General features: G+C 36.3%; 1 protein-coding gene and 1 non-coding gene across 3 annotated transcripts in view; both read left to right on the top strand.

Moving 5' to 3' along the window:
* Positions 1–21: 21 nt before the first annotated feature.
* The window catches only part of TRIM23 (tripartite motif containing 23), a 36032-nt gene continuing 16335 nt past the window's right edge, over positions 22–19718 (top strand). For both annotated transcript variants that reach the window (XM_006927759.5, XM_019834938.3), the window contains exons 1-7: positions 22–177; positions 5524–5686; positions 6959–7080; positions 9295–9573; positions 10137–10319; positions 13041–13256; positions 17368–17502. In XM_006927759.5, coding sequence (XP_006927821.3) covers positions 31–177; positions 5524–5686; positions 6959–7080; positions 9295–9573; positions 10137–10319; positions 13041–13256; positions 17368–17502 — 1245 coding nt within the window. In that variant the 5' untranslated portion in view covers positions 22–30. The remainder of the gene's footprint in view (positions 178–5523; positions 5687–6958; positions 7081–9294; positions 9574–10136; positions 10320–13040; positions 13257–17367; positions 17503–19718) is intronic.
* On the top strand, positions 11621–11727 carry LOC111556767. Its single transcript, XR_002736500.1, has one exon. It is a non-coding gene; the product is annotated as a U6 spliceosomal RNA (small nuclear RNA).

The following is a 19718-nucleotide window of genomic DNA, read 5'->3' as shown; positions in this document are numbered from 1 at the left end:
GTAGCGGCGAGCGCCGAGGCCTCTGGGTAGATGGTCCTACCCCGCCCCTTAGTTGAAGGCGGTGACGGCTGCTCCTGCGGCACCGCTCCTCCTAGGATGGCTACCCTGGTTGTAAACAAGCCTGGAGCGGGACTAGACAGTGGCCGTCAGGGCAGCCGGGGTACGGCCGTGGTGAAGGTGAGGGACTTTGCGTGCTCCGTTCTCCACCTTCGGCCTCCCTTCGGTTTATCCCTGAGTTCTGGCGGCGGCGCCCCGGCCGTCTTCGGGCAGGATGCGCGGCCTTTGCGTCCCTCTCGGCTTTACATGCCTTGTTCCCCACTCCGCGATCTTTTCTCTTTGCGGGCGTGAAGTTGCCTGGTCTTCTGTTAATACCAGTTCTTTACTTGACATCGCCGATGGGTAAATTTGTGAAGATGATCGTATGGGCCTGTGAGACTGACTTCGGCCGGTCTTTTCCCTAGATCCTCTGCTTTTGGTTAAGTTCAACAGGCATTAGCTTATTTTTACTAAACTGAACCATTATTATCGCTAGGTACTATGTTAAGTATTGTAGCTCGTTAATAATCTACCTATGAAGTATATGATCATTACCGTTTTGCAGGTGAGGAAACTCAGGTTTGGGTTAACACAGTGAGCCAGGGTTGACTGCCTTTAAAGTCTGGTTTTCATCATCACACTAATTCTAGGTGTGTATTAGTGGTTGATCTGCCCCCTCCTCTCTTGGTAGTACAGTCTTTCAACACTTGAGAAGTCTCCCAGCAGCAGCATGGTTGGGCAATAACGTTAAGGTATACCAATTGCCTATGGTTTGAGGTTTGAAATTCTACCATGCTTGAGTGCTTCAAAATGCATTTGCTAAAACATCAATTGAAATACGTGGGATTCACGTTTCCCCTTCACTATATAGTCATGGAAAGATTTGGAAGGGAGAACTGATCTCAGTCGTTTGTAGAAGACTTTCAGGATTATTATAATCTCAGTTATTGGTATTTCTCATTACTGGTTACATATTAGAATAACAGGATTAAAAAAAAATACCCTAGTTATGCACACTTCCTCCTCCAGTTCTGATTAACCTGACATAAGTATATTTTTTTACAATTCCAGAATTGATTTTAATGTGCAGCTAGAGTTGAGAACTACTATACCAGATAATATCTGAAGTTCTTTTAAGATCTTGGATAATAGGCACCTAATGTTGGGTTTAGATGACAACAAATGATATATTTCTGCTTACAAGTATATTATCAATCAGTGTTGGTGGCTTTTGATTCATCTGACCTTTATATATCAGTGAAGTTATTCTGAAGGTACATGGCGTATCTGAGATACAGAGGGAGCCCTGTTAGGCATGTTGTATGGTTGAGCATTTATTGATTTGTGCTTTATCTAAGTAGAGAATTCCTAAAGATAATTTTGTGAATTAACTTGAGTCAGTAAGTTGTAATTAGAATGGATATTATTGCTGTATCTATCTTTGTTACCCTTAGTTGCCTTAAAATCTCAAAAATATACTAAAGTCTGATATAATTCAATTTTATTACAGTACAGAGTTTAATATGTTAGAGCTTCACTTCGTTCATCTTTATCTTTTTTTTTAAACGTTCATTCATTTTTTTGAGAGAGCGTGAGTGGGATGGGGCATAGAGAGAGGGAAACAGAGGATCTGAAGCGGGCTGCACAGCGAGGCCTGGTAGGCTCGAACTCACAAACTGAGATCATGACCCGACCTGAAGTCAGGCACTCAACTGCCTGGGCCACCCAGGCACCCCACATTTTTGTCTTTATATGTAAAATGTGCCTGAGCTGTGCGGTAGGATAGTCTTTTTTGGCAAGATCCTTATGCTGTAATTTGTAGGCAGTATGGTGGCATAAATTTAAAAAACAAAAACAAACTCATTGTCATTTTCATAGATGAAAGCAGAAATTATTCATTGGAAGGTGAAAGTTGAAGTATATAATGCTAATACGTAAAATGACCTATTTAATGAACAAGCTGAGAGTGACATGGTTTTTTCACTAGAAAAAGACAAAAATCTAACATTCTGAAATTCACATTGAAAAAGGAAAAAGGAATCAGGAAAGTTTCTTTTGAAGAGTGAGTCTCCTTAGCACTTTTAAAATATGGTCTGGTTTATTAAAGTTTTATTTACATGTGATAAGTTTGTAGCTCTCCTTGGCATATTTGTGAAGTTTATAGAATTAAGAGCTTTTCTCTTATCTAGGATTTAATTTCTTGGGCTGTTAGCCACACTTCCTAATGATAAATACTGAAGAAAGAATGTCTTACTCTATTGTTAACTGAGTTGATGTGAAATAATCTAATAACTTTATTTTTGGACCCATGTTTGGTTTATAAATCAGTTGTATGTTGCTAGTGCTTTTTGAAAAAACCTGTGGTAGCAACTTAAGTTTTTTTTATCTTCTATAATTATGGGGTCACAGATACAAGGTATGAATGGACTAAGTAAAATTTAATTTGATTCTTTGGAGTATATGGTCATAAATAAGTTTATGTTAGAATAGCAAGAACATCTATTAAAAATGTTGCATTTGTTTTACATCTAATTGTGTTGTATCTTTTCTGTATTTGATTGAATTTGATATTTAAGTGAGGATGTTTAAAAAAATTTTTTTTAATGTTTTATTTATTTTTAAGACAGAGAGAGGCAGAGCATGAGTGGGGATGGGGCAGAGAGAGAGGAAGACACAGAATCTGAAGCAGGCTCCAGGCTCTGAGCTGTCAGCACAGAGCCTGATGTGGGACTCGAACTCACGAACTGTGAGATCATGACCTGGGCGGAAGTCGGACGCTCAACTGACTGAGCCACCCAGGCGCCCCTAAGTGAGGATGTTTAAATAAAAATTCTTTCCTGCCTTTTTTAAAAACGTAGGTTAAATTTAAGTTTGTATATATAACATAATTTATGTGTAACTGTTTCTAGCTATTTCCCTTCCTCATAGGGAACCACTATTCCAGTGTAATTAATTTCCTTTATAGTCTGCTAGAAAGTTAGTATGCCTGTATAAAAACATATATATAAATATATGCTCTTTCACTCCTCAGTTTAATGCAAAAGCTATGTATTCTATGTATCATTTTTCACTTTGTTTTATTTGTGTGAAATCATTCTGTTTGTGTACATAGAAAACTTCCTCTTTCTCCATAGACTGCATAGTTTGCAGTACATGAATATACTATATTTTCTAGTCTGTACTGGTACATATTTACTTTGTTTCCAATCTTTTGCAAATGCAAATGGTGCTATAAGGAATAACATAGAGACTGCTTCACACATGTGTAATATATTTGTAGGATAAATTCCTGGAAATAGAATTACTAAACCATGTAGGGGTGCCTGGGTGGCTCAGTTGGTTGAACATCCGACTCTTGATTTTGGCTCAGGTCATGATCCAAGGATCATGGGATCCAGCCCCATGTTGGGCTTTGTGTTGGGTGTGAAGCCTGTTTGAGATATTCTTTCTCTCTTTCTCTCTCTCTCTCTCTCTCTCACTCTTGCTCTAGCTCTCACTCTCGCTCCCTCCTTTCCCCCTATCTTTCTCTCTCCCTCTGCTCCTCTCCCCTGCTGGTGCACTCTCTTAAAAAAAAAAAAAAAAAAAAAAAAAAAGAATACCTGCTTTCCCACACTTTCACCAGCACAACAAAGAGTTATTGACCTGTTTGATCTAATCTGAAAACTGAAAACAGTATATTGGTGTAGGTTTAATTGCATTTCAAAGTTTTTTGAGTGAGATTGGACATCTTTTCATGTATTTAAAGAGTTGTTTTCATGTCTTTTTCTGTGAACTATGTATTACATTTAAGACTGTCTTGAACCATACTGGGATGCAAGCCAATTAGAAGTTATGAATTTACAGTGAAAAATGTTTGTATTTCATGCACTAAGTCCAAATTAATTACAGAGCTAATATTTTTAATATATTAAGTGTGATTTCCACTAAGCATTTTCTGGTTTTTGTCTTGCATTATTTACTTGTTGGGGGATGGTGGTTGGGCTGAACTGTTTAAAACAATTTTTTTTAAGTTTATTTATTTTGAGAGAAAGTGCAAATGGGGGAGGAACAGAGAGAGAGAGAGAGTGTGTGAGTGAGTGAGTCCCTGCACTGTTAGTGCAGAGCCTGCTGCAGGGTTTGAACTCAAGAACCATGAAATGGTGACCTGAGCCAAAGTTGGATGTTTAACCTACTGAGTCACCTAGGTGCCTCCCCTCTTTTTAAAAACTGTTATTTTGTCAGATTTTATTTATATAAGCACACTAGTGGTTGGTTGTTTGGAATGCCCTGTTTCTGGGGGCTTTTTGGTCTAACAGGGAAAGACAGGCTGGAAAGCCAGTAAGGGAATTAAAGTGCTCTGGGGTGTTAAGATTAAACACTTATCCATGGTGCATGATGGCCCAAGGGATAGTGTGCTCATTTCAGTTGGACTGACCTGTGTGGGTAGGCTGAGAGATATAGTTGTTTAGAAATTTGTTAGTTTACTAATGTTAAAAAGAGAATCCACAAGAAAAATGTCTCTTTAGCTATTTCCTCAGCATCAGCATAAAGAAGGAGGCAAAAACAGTTTATCCTGTTCTAGGAACTACAAATTGTTTCATATAGTTTGAGAATAGAGTCTGAAGGGGGTTGCAATAAAGCAGTAGGACAGAGGACAGATTGTAGTAGGTCATGGATGACAGACATAAGAGTTTGTGGCATAATTGTTCAATGTGGGTATTAAAAAAAAATAAAATTCTGAAACATTTCAGCTATATTTGGAAGTAACAGTACTAACAGTACTTCATTAATAAAAATATAGGTTGTTGACTTAATTCTAAAAGCACTCATGTGCTTGGGAATCATGCTGATTTTTGTTGCCTTTCCTTTGACTGCATGGCCTTGGGCAAGTCATGTGCCTGTAATTGGAACTATATAGACAAAATATTTTCTAACCGAGAGGAATTATTTATTAATTGAGAACAAGGAATTGAAATTTAAGTCTTAGCTGATTTCTTGTCTTTACATTATATAATATAAACACTAGAAGACACTTGAAAGTTACTTATAGTCTTTTCTGAACAGGTTCTTTATTATTTACAAGGGTTAAATGTCACCCTAGTACATATTTCAGATTATTTTTGTTAAAATTAATGATGATTTTTGGGGGGTAATTTCGGAGAAATTGCTTAAGAATGCAACTTCGGTAGAATTATATAGTGTACAGATTCTGATATAATGAATCAAGTCATAATTTTCAAAAGATAAAGATGATATTTACATTATTTTTGTCCCTAACACTTGACATTTCAAGGAGATTTCACTATGATATAGTTTTGGTAGGGTCTGTCAGATGATATGATAAAAAGGTGATTTAAGGTTTTACAATCTAGACTGTTTTTTTTCATGGAGAAATAAAGTGACTTAGAAAGATTGATTTAATATGTTCGATCAAGTTTTTTTTTTGGCCTGAAGTATGTATGCTTTTAAGATCATTTAAAGAGCCCATGTTCCCATGCCAATTATTAGGTGCTGGAGTGTGGAGTTTGTGAAGATGTCTTTTCTTTGCAAGGAGACAAAGTTCCTCGCCTTCTGCTTTGTGGCCACACAGTCTGTCATGACTGTCTTACCCGCCTGCCTCTTCATGGAAGAGCAATCCGTTGCCCTTTTGATCGACAAGTAACAGATCTAGGTAGGAAAATATATTGTATTTAAGATTGAGAATTGTTTGGTTTATTTGTGTGAAAAGGAGTTTGTGTAGTCATTGATTACTGTAGGGTTCTAGGTTAGAAGAGATATATGGAAAAGGATTATCTTCACTTGTTCTAGTTCTAGTTTACTTAGAGGAGTTATTTTAGCTAAGTGTATATTTCATACAGTGGTTTTCAAACACAAATCATAGCTAATTTTTAGTTATGAAATCAATTTAATTGGTTGTGAACATGCTTTTTTAAAGAAGAAATGGAAAAAAAATGTGTGTTGCACTCTGAAGGTGAATATTGGTGTGTGAAACTTTTCTTTCAGATGTGTATATTATATATGAACATATTTTTAAAACCATGCATATATAAATATATATTAGTAAACATATATCTAAGTATTTACAAGTAAATATATATATATAAGTAAGTATGCGTATGTGTACATACATACATATACATACATATATACATATATGTAGGTTATCCTGTGTTGAAAGGGAAAATGTATTTCTTACTGGAGGTTGCTGTAAAAAGTATTTTAAAGCACTTGTTTTAATATATGCAGTAAAAGTCAGTGACAATAGTTTTTAAAAAGTATAAAGAAAAATAGTAGAACTTTATGTTTTTACTGAGAATGCTGAAGAGTTGGGGCGCCTGGGTGACTTAACAAGAGTTAAGCATCCCACTCTTGATTTCAGCTCAGGTCATGATCTCACATTTTGTGGGATTGAGCTGACAGCACAGAGACTGCTTGGGATTCTCTCCCTGTCTCTGCTCCTCCCGTCCTTGCTCACCTGCACTCTCTCTGTCTCTGTTAAAAATAAATAAATAAACTTAAAAAAAAAAAAAGAATGCTCAAGTTTTCTTTTAATGTTTATTTATTTTGAGAGAAAGAGCATGAGTAGGGGAGAGCAGAGGAGAGGGAAGGAGAGAATCCTAAGCAAGTTCTCTGCCATCGCTATAGAACCCTACTTGGGGCTGGATCTCACAAACCATGAGATCACGACCTGAACTGAAATCGAGTGGTATGCTTAGTTGACTGAGTCACCCAGGTGCCCCAGGAGTTTCTGTTTTTTTAAAGAGAATTTTTATCAAGACAATAGTTCTAGCAATAAAAAGAAATTAGGGAAAATTTGAATTTTGAAAATTTAGACATTATTAATGATATTAATAAATATATGATAAATTACTATTAGGTATGAGGTGAAATGATTAATATTCCATTTTATTAGATTTAGTTTTTATTTTTATATTTGTTTTAGGAGATTCAGGTGTTTGGGGATTGAAAAAAAATTTTGCTTTATTGGAGCTTTTGGAACGACTACAGAATGGACATATTGGCCAATATGGAGTTGCAGAAGAAGCCATTGGGATATCTGGAGAGGTATTGATTGAATTTATTAAAATATTTATTATGAGCCTGAATTTTTTCTTTTATTTTAAAATATAAGTATAATCTTACCTCACTTGCTTCGGCAGATAGGAATCCAGAAACACAACTTTTCATTACATTACAGTTTTATAGGAAATAATATTCCCAACTGAATAGAAAGTAAAACTTAAACTTGAATTCACTGAAAATACTATACCCAAAGTATATTTTATGTATAAACTTACCTCCTTATTATAATTCAGTTCTATCCAAGGATAAAGTCAAGAGTTAGAAGGTTATGGAAAAGTAAAAAGAAGTGGAAGCTACATTAAACAAGAGGATGCAAAAGTGAATCAACAATAAACAGTATGGTGCAAAGAAAGAAAGAGAAACTCCATCAAAGAGGCCATTTAGTGTAGAGGCCAAATGCCTTAAAGATAGCAGTAGCTCTTGAGGGAATTAATACTATAAATATCTTCATGAAAAGTTTAAATGTGTAAGTATACTCTATCCAACAGGCTGGTCATCCAGTAAATATTAGGATGCTGCCCATTAACACAGGTTAAAATACATTTTTTACACTTAATTATATGCATAGCTCATATACTGTACTAGATATAAGAATAGTTGTAGTAAATAACAGTTAATGATTTCAGTGGTCAACTTTAAAACCACAGGTTTAGAATCAAGGAAACAAATGTCAGATTGATTTCTACTTTTCTTCTATTAGATCATGATTTCTTTATATAAAGTGAATCACTGAAGTGAATTTCAAACCAGAGCACTGTTTCCTAAAAGTTTTGCAGTTCCTTCACATGCTATATCTTTTATCTTTCAAAAGACATTAGAATATTACCTAATGTTGTCCTTGTAAATATTAATCATGTCTGAAAAATAGAAGACATGTATTTTTTATTTTACTTGTTGAACTTTGGGTTCATTTTAAAATTTAATATGATAATTAATGATACCATTGGTGTTTTTTCTAATTTTTATTTCTGGAATAATTTATGCCAGATTGCTCCCTTTCCAATTAGGCCTTTTAATATTCATCATAAGTTTTCAAAACATTCTTGATTATCTGTTATATAAAGTTTTTCAAGTTGAAATGCTTTTTTAGTAATTCATGAAAATTAGAAATAATATTTAAGAGCTTATATATAACATAGGATTTTTATTTTTTCTTTAAACTAGCTTAAATCAGTGCTTTTTCAGCCTGGATTATACAGTGAACTCACCTATGGAGTTTTAGAAAAAAATACACTGATTAGGCTTCATCTATAACCTATTGGAATTTCATAGGTTAGAGTCTGAGCATCTGTGTTTTTAAAAGCTTTGCATCTGATTCTTATGCACACATCTGGTTCTCACAGTAGCCTTCACACTTCTCTTCTTCTGCCACATCACCATGATAAGTGGTATTTAAAGTAGTGGTGGGGGAGCCTGGCTGGTTCACTTGGTGAAGCATGCCACTGTTGTTGTCAGGGTTGTGGTAAGTTCTAGTGCCATATAGGGTATAGAGATTACTGCAAAATAAAATCTTTAATAAAATTGAAAACTAAAGCAGTGGGGATGTATTTATTATCAACTTTCTTTTTTAGTCTTAAAAGATTTCTAAAAAAGAGATTTCTAGCCTCTAGTTTTCAGTTTCTTGCGTATAAGCTGAAGGGATTTCATAGAAGATATCTTTACACTGACTGTAAATCTATGAGGATAGTTCTCTTTTTGGCCCCAAATTCATAGCATGGATTGATAATAAGTTTTGGAAATAGCTTCTCACTTACCTATAGAAATGAATACTTTTGGAGTGTCTGAGTGACTCAGTTGGTTATGTGTCAGACTCTTGATTTTGGCTCAGGTCATGATCCCAAGGTACGTGAGATTGAGCCCTGGATAGTGCTCTGCACCGATAGCGTGAAACCTGCTTAAGATTCTCTCTCCCTCTCTTTCTGTCTCTTCCCTGATTGTGTGCACATGCAAGGGCACTCTCTCTCGGATAAATAAACTATTAAAAAAAACCCTCAGAAAACAAAATGAATACTTTCTTAGGTGAGTAGTAAACGACCTTTTTACTTAATTGCCAGTATATTTTCACATGTAAAGCCTGGTCAGTTAAGAAAAGATTATGGGGGAAAAAAGGAAGGATTATGGGCTTTTATATTTTAAAATTTATCATGTTGTAATGATGGAGGTTCAATTTGAAGACATTAATTTTTTGTTTATCAGAGTATCATTCGTTGTGATGAAGATGAAGCTCACGTTGCGTCTGTATATTGCACTGTGTGTGCAACTCACTTGTGCTCAGAATGTTCTCAAGTTACTCATTCTACGAAGACATTAGCAAAGCACAGACGAGTGCCTCTGGCTGACAAACCTCATGAGAAAACCATGTGCTGTCAGCATCAGGTACACGCCATTGAGTTTGTTTGCTTGGAAGAAGGCTGTCAGACTAGTCCACTTATGTGCTGTGTCTGCAAAGAGTATGGAAAACACCAAGGTCACAAGGTATGATTATAATTAGACTGGATGACTCTACCTGGTTTATCAGCCTACCATTTGTTTCCATTGACTACTTTATGCCAAGTAGGGATTGAAGAAGAGTTCAGTGATGAATGAGTTGAGCTTGGTAGCATGAAAGAAATGAGAGATTCAATTTCTGAATGTCATAACAAAAATTTCAGAAGCCTCATGATTCTTTCTTCATTGAAAAATAGCTTTCCAGCAGGAAACAAAAGTTCTCTGTGTGCATGTTTTCTTAATGAACTGGATTGTTTTGACAGTACTTAAGTCTTTTGATGAACTGATGTTTGTGGTAAAATCATAAAGTGAGTCTCTTGGATTCTTATTTAACAATAAATGGACTCCCAAATTTTAAATTATTTCTTTGAAGGATAAATAGTTTTGTGATGAATATACATTAGTGTTTACTATCTTGTGCTTTTGTAAATGTGTTATAAAAGCCACTTGAGACTGATGCTTTTTCTTATTATTATAGGAGTGATTTAAATAGCATTTTATATTGTTAGTCAGTACCATGAGTTCTTTTCTATAATTGTGTTGCATTTTAGCATTCAGTATTGGAACCAGAAGCTAACCAGATCCGAGCATCAATTTTAGATATGGCTCACTGTATACGGACCTTCACTGAGGAAATCTCAGATTATTCCAGAAAATTAGTTGGAATTGTTCAGCACATTGAAGGAGGAGAACAAATAGTGGAAGATGGAATTGGAATGGCCCACACAGAACATGTATGGAATTTTTTTCTTCCTTCTGTACTTTCTTACCCTTTGTACTTCTCACCTTTTCATTTTTTTAATTTATTGGGCAATTACATTGTGCTAGTACTACACTAGTCACTGAAAACAAGTTTTATAAAAAGTCTCTATCTTCATAGAGTTTATAATCCATCATGGAAGAGAGACATTTTCAAATGTAGTAACTATTTTGTAGGGGAAGTACAGGATGCCTTAGTAATGCATAAGAGTGGCAATAATTTAGCTGCCTCAGGGAAGGCTATCTGGAATATGTTGTGTCTAAACTGAGACTTGAAGAAATTTAGTCAGGGAGAAGAGTGTGGTGGGGAGTGAGTTGTCCCAGAGAGGGAAGCACGTGTTAAAATGCCTGGAAGTGAGAATTGGACATAATATAGAACAACTCAGTTCACTACACTTGAATCTTTGAGTATTGGATGGGACAGGGCAAGAAAAAAATGTTGGAGAGTTAAGGGCCAAATCATGGAGGTATTATTAGCTCTGTTAAAGAGGTTGGACTTGATTATAAGGGCAGTGATGAGCCGCTGAAGAATTAGCATAGAAATAACATAATCAGATTTGCATTAAGAAAGGTTGCTCTTAGGGGCTCCTGGGTGGCTCAGTTGGTTAGGCATCTGACTCTTGATTTTCAGCTCAGGTCATGATCTCGTGTTTCATGGGATTGAGCCCTGTGCCCGACTCCACACTGAACATGGAGCCTGCTGAAGATTAATTCTCTCTCTCTCTTTCACTCTGTCAAAATCATAATCATAATCATAAATTATTTAAAAATCAAATAAAATACAAAATTTGGTTCCTCATTTTCACTAGTTACATTTCAAGTATATTCACGTACATATAGGTAATGGCTACCATATTGAACCACACAGATACAGAATGTGTCCATCTTCATTGAAGGTTCTACTGGACATTTTATGCTAGAGTGGAAATACTTTATTCCTTCAGTGAGTATTTATGGAACCCATACAATAGCTAGACACTGTTTTAGCATTGTTCTAGCTAAGGAGACACTGCCAAAAAGCTCTGCCTTTGCAGTTTACATTCTAATGTGGAAAAGGGGTCAGTACTAATGGCAAAAGTATGTTAAGTGCTATGGAGTGTTATATGGGGTGTTCCTGGATAGACTCCCTAAGAAAGGGACATTGAGCAAAGACCTAACGCAGATAAGAAAGGAACCATGCTAATATTTGGGGAAAGAATATTCCAGGCAGAGAGAAGAGCAAGTGCAAAGGCCCTGAAGTTGGAGTGTGCCTAGTGCACTTAGGAAACTGTGAGGAGTTCTCAGTTTGGCAGCACATAAACTAAAATTGGAATGATGCAGCAAAGATTAGCATGGTGCCTGTGTGAGGATGACACATAAATTTGTAAAGTATTTCATATTTTTAAGGATTAAAAGGTACAAACTTCCAGTTATTAAATAAGTAATGGAAATGAAAAGTACAGCATGGGGAATATAGTTAGTAATACTGTAATAACGTTGTATGGTGACAGATACTAACTACACTTAGTGTGCTGAGTACCACGTAATGTGTAGAATTGTTAGATCAGTATGTTATTCACCTAGAACTAATACAACATTGTATGTCAACTGCACTTCAATTAAAAAACCCAGCAACTGTGAGGGGGTCAAATGCATCTAGAGTAGAATGATTGAGGAGAGCATAGCAGGTGTTGAGATCACAAAGGGTCTTATGGATATTTGCTTTTCTTTCTGCCACAAATGTTCTTCCTCAAGATAATCTTGTAGTCACCTTCTTCAGGTCTTTGCTCAGATGTTGCTTTTTCAGGGAGTCTGTTCTTGAACACTCCCTGTAAAGGACTTTGTCATTTACTGAGTGGAATGGGAAATCATTAGAGAGTTTTGGGCAAAAGAATAATCATCTTCCTGACTTAACATTTTTTTTTTTATAATATATTCTTTTTTTTTTTTAACATTTATTTATTTTTGAGACAGAGACAGAGCATGAACGGGGGAGGGTCAGAGAGAGAGGGAGACACAGAATCTGAAACAGGCTCCAGGCTCTGAGCAGTCAGCACAGAGCCCGACGTGGGGCTTGAACCCACGGACCGTGAGATCATGTCCTGAGCCGAAGTCAGACTTAACCGACGGAGCCACCCAGGTGCCCCCTGACTTAACATTTTAAAAGGATCCGTCTGGCTGCTAGGTGGAAAATACTCTGTAGAGGGCAGTAGTGGATCTATTGAGGCCAATTAGAAAACTATTGTAATAATCAGGTGAGCGATGATAATGTCATAGATCAGGTCAGTAGAGGTGAAGGTGATGAGGCTTGATCAGATTTTGGGTATGTTGTTTTGAATATGTTTTGTGGTCAGCAGAATTTGCTGAGGGACTGTTATTGGATGTGAAAGAGAAGTATTAAGGGTGACTCCAGTTTTGTTTTTGTTTTTGTTTTTGTTTTTGTTTTTTGGCTTGAACAATGTGGAGGATGGCATTGCCACTTATTGAGATGGAGGAAACTAGGTTTGACAGTGGAAGAGACTGAAGATTAGGTATTCTCTTTTGCTTGAGATGTTATTTAAAGAGTTGGATGTCCAAAGGCTGTGGTTAAGGAGAAAGATCTTGTGTGGAGATAGCAATTCTGCAATTTTTAAGAACATAGATGGTATTTAAATTTTCACTATTTCACATATAAAATCTTTGTTATGGTTAAAGTTGTTTAATTTCTATTTCTTTAGGTACCGGGTACTGCAGAGAATGCCCGGTCATGTGTCCGAGCTTATTTTTCTGATCTTCATGAAACTCTGTGTCGTCAAGAAGAAATGGCTCTAAGTGTTGTTGATGCTCATGTTCGAGAAAAACTGATCTGGCTCAGGCAGCAACAAGAAGATATGACTATTTTGTTGTCCCAAGTTTCAACAGCCTGTCTTCATTGTGAAAAGACTTTGCAACAAGTAGGTAGATTAAATGTGGTTAGGACATATTTTAAGAAGGAGGTTAAACATAATTATCAGAGGTATGCACTAGTCTATTTTATTAACAAATATTTTAATATTATTATTATTTGTTACTGTGTGCATTAACATTGTGCTTAGGGCATGGTCTCTAACCTTGAATTGCTCCACCAACCATATCAGTGTCCTCTACTTCATGTGCCCTCCCCAGCTTAAAACTATGGATTCTAGAAACTCTTTAATGTCTTGTCATTCTTTAGTCATGCGAAGCCCTTTAACTCTCCTTTACCAAGCATGTACTATTCTTTCTGCTTGGTGGGCTTATATCTCCCCTTTCTGATAGTGGAAATCCTTTTTCAAAGTCTAGCTCAAATGTTTGCTTTTCTTTGAAACTCTCTGTTGTTCTTTTTTTTTTTTTTTTTGGATGCCTTTCTAGCATGTACTACCTATCTCTGCTCTAATTCATTGGTTCTTAATTTTGATATCACAGTAATCCCATGTTTTTTGATGATTGAGGTATCAGAAGCAATTTGTTTTACCAGTTTTCAGATCATGTCATGAGATCATGATACCATGAGATCATGACTTGGGCCAAAATCAAGAGTCGGATGCTTAACTGACTGAGCCACCCAGGTGCCCCCAGATAATATACTTTTAAAATGAATTGGATTTAAGATTATTTGAGCAAAAATGTCAGTCTTATTCATTTCTATTTGGTTCTGCTTTCATGAGTTGGTGATAGAAAGGTAATTATTGCCCTAGGAATTCCCAGTAAGCTGTAGTGTATTTTACCCTTATTGACATATTGCTAGTAATTGTGTTGACTGCAAATCACTGCAGAGCTAAACTTATTACTAATTGTAAAGCTTTTTCTCTTATATATCTAATTAGACTTATATGAATGTGGTGAGGCTGTAACCACAAAAGTCTTGAGCTTATCATATTGAATTATAATAATTGATGTGTATGCCATTTATTAAATTGCCTTGAACTTCAGTCCTATTCTTCTTTCTTCTGCCCTGTGATTTTTGGACTAGAACTCTACAAACCACATATCGGCTTTGCCAGCTTCTTGTTAGTTTAGGCTCCATCAACAGGGGACGGGAAAGGAAGGTTGGAAGGTAGAGTTAGTTTCCCGTTGGTTCCCATTTACTTGGGTTCCTGTGAATTTCACTGCTCACAAGAAGATACCACTTTCCTTAGAGACCTGAGCTTAAGATCCGTGGGGACTTTCCTATAAGTTTCTAAGTTTTAATAATTCTAGCATGTGCCTTTTATTCCCCCTTTCCTGGGGCGTGATAGCTGCTTCCTACATTTGCTTTCCCACATGATACCTCTGAGTACTTTTTACCCTTTTAGTTACCTAGTTAATAACTACACCTAGTTAGCAGTTCTTCATAGTAAATTCTTTCTGTTTACATAAGTGGTGTGGTTTTCCTCTACTAATTCGAACCTGAACAATATGCATTCTTCATTCTTCTCTATGTTGACTGCATGCATCTTGTTCATCTTTGTATCTAGGTAGAAGGAACTTAATAAATATTTGTTCAGTTATGATGGGTAATCAAGCTACACAGAAAAATCAGAAATGGATTACATCTAGATCTCGTTTACTTGAATACGTAAAAGTATTTTTATATTTATTCTGTTAAAAAGTATGTTTATAGTTACTGAAATATTTGGAGGTTAGAATTTCTGAAGCATTTCATCAAAGTGATTGGTGATTTTTAATGATATGGTATTATTTCACTATGTTAATGCAAATGAAGTTAGGGTCTTAGAGTCATTCTTCATATCATCTTTGGTTTTTAAAGTCATAGAACCCTAACCCCAACCAATATTCTTTTTTTTATTGTTAAAAATTGTTTTCAATGTTTATTTTCAATAGAGAGAGAGAGAGAGAGAGAGAGAGAGTAAAAGCAGGGGAGGGATAGAGACAGAGGAAGACACAGATCCTGAAGCATACTCCAGGCTCTGGGCTGTCAGCGCAGAGCCTGATGCAGGACTCAAATTTGAACCATAATATTTGACCTGAGCCAACGTCGGATGTTTAACCAACTGAGCCACCCAGGCATCCCCCCAACCAATATTCTTAACAGTTCCTGCCACAGAGATAATTGAACAGAAGAATGGATAGAACATCACACGTTATTATCAATTTTGAGAACAAAGCTTAATCATCCTTCCCCTCCAAAAAAAAAAAAAAAAAAAATGATGCATCATCTAAGTTCAAGGCATGAAGCTAAGTGGTGAGGATTTGTCTATTCTTTTAGCAAATAAGTTTTGAGTGCCTACTGTGTGCTAGGTACTTCTAGATAACATGGGATATACTGGTAAACAAGACAAACAAAAAGCTATATAATCTTGTGGAATTAGCATTTTAGCAAGGAGAAGATAAGACAATAAATCATATCCTTATCTAAATAAGTAAATTATGTAAAATGTTAGAATAGTGGTAAGAACTAAGGACAAAAGAAAAAGTGATCAGGGTAAAAATCATTAAGAATAGGTGAGATTTGAGTAAAGCCTCAAAAAAGAAAAAGGTGAAGGAATTTATTCAAGCCCTAATATAGGGAAGAATATTCCCACTGAGGAAACCCATTAGAGAAAAACCCTAGGACACCATGTCTGGTGTATTTGAGGAACAGCAAAAGAGGCCACTGTGGCTGGCATATAGCTAATGAAGGAGAGAGAAATAGGAGCTATAATCAGAAGTAATAGGGAATTATATGTAACGAAGGCTTTGTGGGCCACTGGAAAAGCTTCAGCTTTTACTGATTAAAATAGAGAAGCCATTGTGAAATTTTGACAAGAATGACTTGATCTTACTTAAAATGATCACTTTGATGTGTAAAAAACAGATTGGAGGAGGGCAAAGATGGAAGGAAAGAGTTAAAGAAAAGGAGTTAGGCTGTTGTAGAATTCCATGTGAGAGAGAATACTGGCTTGGGTAGTGGAGTGAAGTGTCCAAATTCTGGATACCTAATAGGATTTGTTTGTATTTGGGGCATGAGAGAGTAGAAGCAGGAATTTCTTAAAGGCTTTTGTTATGAATAACTGGAACAACATGCAACTTATAAGCAAAGTTTGTTAGTTAATAATTGACTAATATAAATATGCAACAGTGAGCAAAAACTGCAAATACTGCTGCTTTCATGGAGCTTCCATATTGTTTGAAGATCTCTGTCTTAGGAAGAATATATTGGTGTCTGTGTAGAAAATCTCTGGAATAATGTTGTAGAAACTGGAAAGTGCTTGACTTTGAAGAAAGAGTCTGGGGATCTAGAGGGAGAGGGAGACTTTTCAATTTTACATGTAGTCCCATTTTTAAAAAAACCAGTACATATATATCTTAAGTTATTTAAAAACCTTTTTATATAAGTACAACATGCAGGGGCGTCTGGGTAGCTCAGCCAGCGAAGCATCTGACTCAATTTCGGCTCAGGTTATGATCTCACAGTGTGTGAGTTCAGGGTTCCTTGCTGGCAGTGCGGAGCCTGCTTGGGATTCTCTCTCTCTCCCTCTCTCTCTGCCCCTCCCCCACTCACATTTGCTCTCTCTTGCTCTCAAAATTAAATAATAAACATTAAAAATAATAAGTACAACATACATACAGAAATGTGTGCGTAAGTGTTCACCTGGCTAGTTGCTGTATAACCAGCATCCAGATCATGTAACAGAACATTACCAGCGCCCCAAGATACCCCTCAGACTCTCTTCTGATAACTTCCCCCCTAAGGATAAACCTGACTTCTAATGCATATCTTATTTTTGTCTGTTTTGGTATTAATAAAAATGGAATCATACAGAATGAACTCTTCATGTCCTTTCTTCTATTTGACATTGTGAAATTCAAATCATCAGGTATAATTGTGGCTCATTCTCATTGTGGCCTTTGTGAATATACCACAATTTATTTATCTTTTCTTCTCTTGAAAGGGTCTTAAATTATTTATTAATGCCCACTTATTATTATTATCCTAGTTAAATTTACATTTAAGTTAACCTTTAATACTATGATGTTAGATGAACTTTTCTTGAGTTTTGGTGATATCTCTTTTTCCCTTATTTCTGTAATAAGTTTACAGGAAAACTGTATTCTCTTTTCTAGGATGATTGTAGAGTTGTTTTGGCAAAACAGGAAATTACAAGGTTACTGGAAACATTGCAAAAACAGCAGCAGCAGTTTACAGAGGTTGCAGATCACATTCAATTGGATGCCAGCATCCCTGTCACTTTTACAAAGGTAATGTACTATATTTCATTTTTAGGTGTGGTTTCTGACAGATCATGATTGTTTTATATTCCATGATAATCACCTTGAAGAGACAATTAAGAAATTCATGGTTTTTTGTTGTTTTTTTTTTAAACTTTCATCATTGGAAAATGAAAAGTGGTATAATGAATCTCCCTGTACCCATCATCTACTTTGACAATTAAAACCCCTTTTTTTCTTTATTTAAATCCAAGTTAGTTAACATATAGTGTAATAATGGTTTCAGGAGTAGAATTTAGTGATTCATCACTTATATAACACTCATTGCTCATCCTAACAAGTGCTGTCCTTACTGCCCATCACCCATTTAGCCCACCCCCACCCCCTCCCCTCCAACAACCCTTAGTTTGTTCTCTGTATTTAAGAATCTGTTATGGTTTGCCTGCCTCCGTCTCTGTTTTTATCTTATTTTTCCTTCCCTTCCCCTACATTCATGTTTTGTTTCTTAAATTCCACATATGAGTGAAATCATATGATATTTTTCTGTCTCTGACTAACTTATTTTGCTTAGCATAATACATTCCCATTGCATCCACATTGTTGTAAGTAGCAAGATTTCATTCTTTTTGGTTGCCAAGTAGTATTCCATTGTGTATATATACCACATCTTCTTTTTTTTAATATAATTCATTGACGAATTGGTTTCCATACAACACCCAGTGCTCATCCCAGCAAGTGCCCTCCTCAATGCCCATCACCCGCTTTCCCCTCTTCCCCACTCCCCCATCAACCCTAAGTTTGTTTTAGTATCCAGGAGTCTCTTATGGTTTCCCTCTCTCCCTCTCTGTAACTTTTTTTCCCCCTTCCCCTCCCCCAAGGTCTTCTGTTTAATTTCTCAAGATCTATGTATGAGTGAGAACATATGATATGTCTTTCTCTGACTTATTTCACTCAGCATAATACCTTCCAGTTCCATCTATGTTGCTGCAAATGGCCAGAATTCATTCTTTCTCATTGCCAAGTAGTATTCCATTGTATGTATAAACCACATCTTCTTTATCCATTCATCATTCGATGGACATTTGAGCTCTTTCCATAATTTGGCTATTATTGATAGTGCTGCTATAGATACTGGGGTGCATGTGCCCCTTTGAATCTGTATTTTTGTATGCTTTGAATAAATACCTAGTAGTGCAATTGCTAGGTTGTAGGGTAGCACTTTTTAAATTTTTGAGGAACATCCTTACTGTTCTCTAGAGTGTCTATACCAGTCTGCATTCCCATCAGCAGTGCAAGACTGTTTTCCTTTCTTTACATCCTTTCCAACATCTCTTGTTTCCTGAGTTGTTAATATTAGCCTTTCTGACAGGTGTGAGGTAGTATCTCATTGTGGTTTTGATTTGTATTTCCCTGGTGATGAGTGATGTTGAGCATTTTTTCATGTGTCTGTAAAGCCATCTGGATGTTGTCTTTGGAAAAGTGTCTGTTCATGTCTTTTGCCCATTTCTTTCACTGAATTATTTGTTTTTTGGGTGTTGAGTTTGATAAATTTTTAAAAAAAAATTTTTTTTAATGGTTATTTATTTTCGAGACAGAGAGAGACAGAGCATGAACGGAGGAGGGTCAGAGAGAGAGGGAGACACAGAATCTGAAACAGGCTCCAGGCTCTGAGCTGTCAGCACAGAGCGCAACGCGGGGCTCGAACTCATGGACTGTGAGATCATGACCTGAGCCGAAGTCGGACGCTTAACCGACCAAGCCACCCAGGCACCCCGAGTTTGATAAATTCTTTATAGATTTTGGATACTAATCCTTTGTCCAATATGTCATTTGCAAATATCTTCTCCCATTCTGTTGGTTGCCTTTTAGTTTTGCTGATTGTTTCCTTTGCTGTGCAGAAGCCTTTTATTTCGATAAGGTCCCAATAGTTAATTTTTTATTTTGTTTCCCTTGCCTCTAGAGACCTGTCTAGTAAGAAGTTGCTGTGGCCAAGGTCAAAGTGGTTGTTGCCTGTTTTCTCCTCTAGGCTTTGATTGTTTCCTGTCTTACATTTAGGTCTTCCATCCATTTTGAGTTTATTTTTGTGTATGGTGTAAGAAAGTGATCTGCTTCAGCATGTTGCTGTCCACTTTTCCCAGCAAAATTTTTCATTGGATATTCTTTCCTGCTTTGTCAAAGATTAGTTGGCCATACATTTGTGGGTCCATTTCTGGGTTCTCTGTTCTGTTGCATTGATCTATATGTCT

The sequence above is a fragment of the Felis catus genome, chromosome A1, assembly GCF_018350175.1.
Source record: "Felis catus isolate Fca126 chromosome A1, F.catus_Fca126_mat1.0, whole genome shotgun sequence".
Lineage (NCBI taxonomy): Eukaryota > Metazoa > Chordata > Mammalia > Carnivora > Felidae > Felis > Felis catus.
The sequence above is the reverse complement of the archived record's forward strand: the minus strand, read 5'-3'. Positions and strand labels throughout refer to the sequence as shown.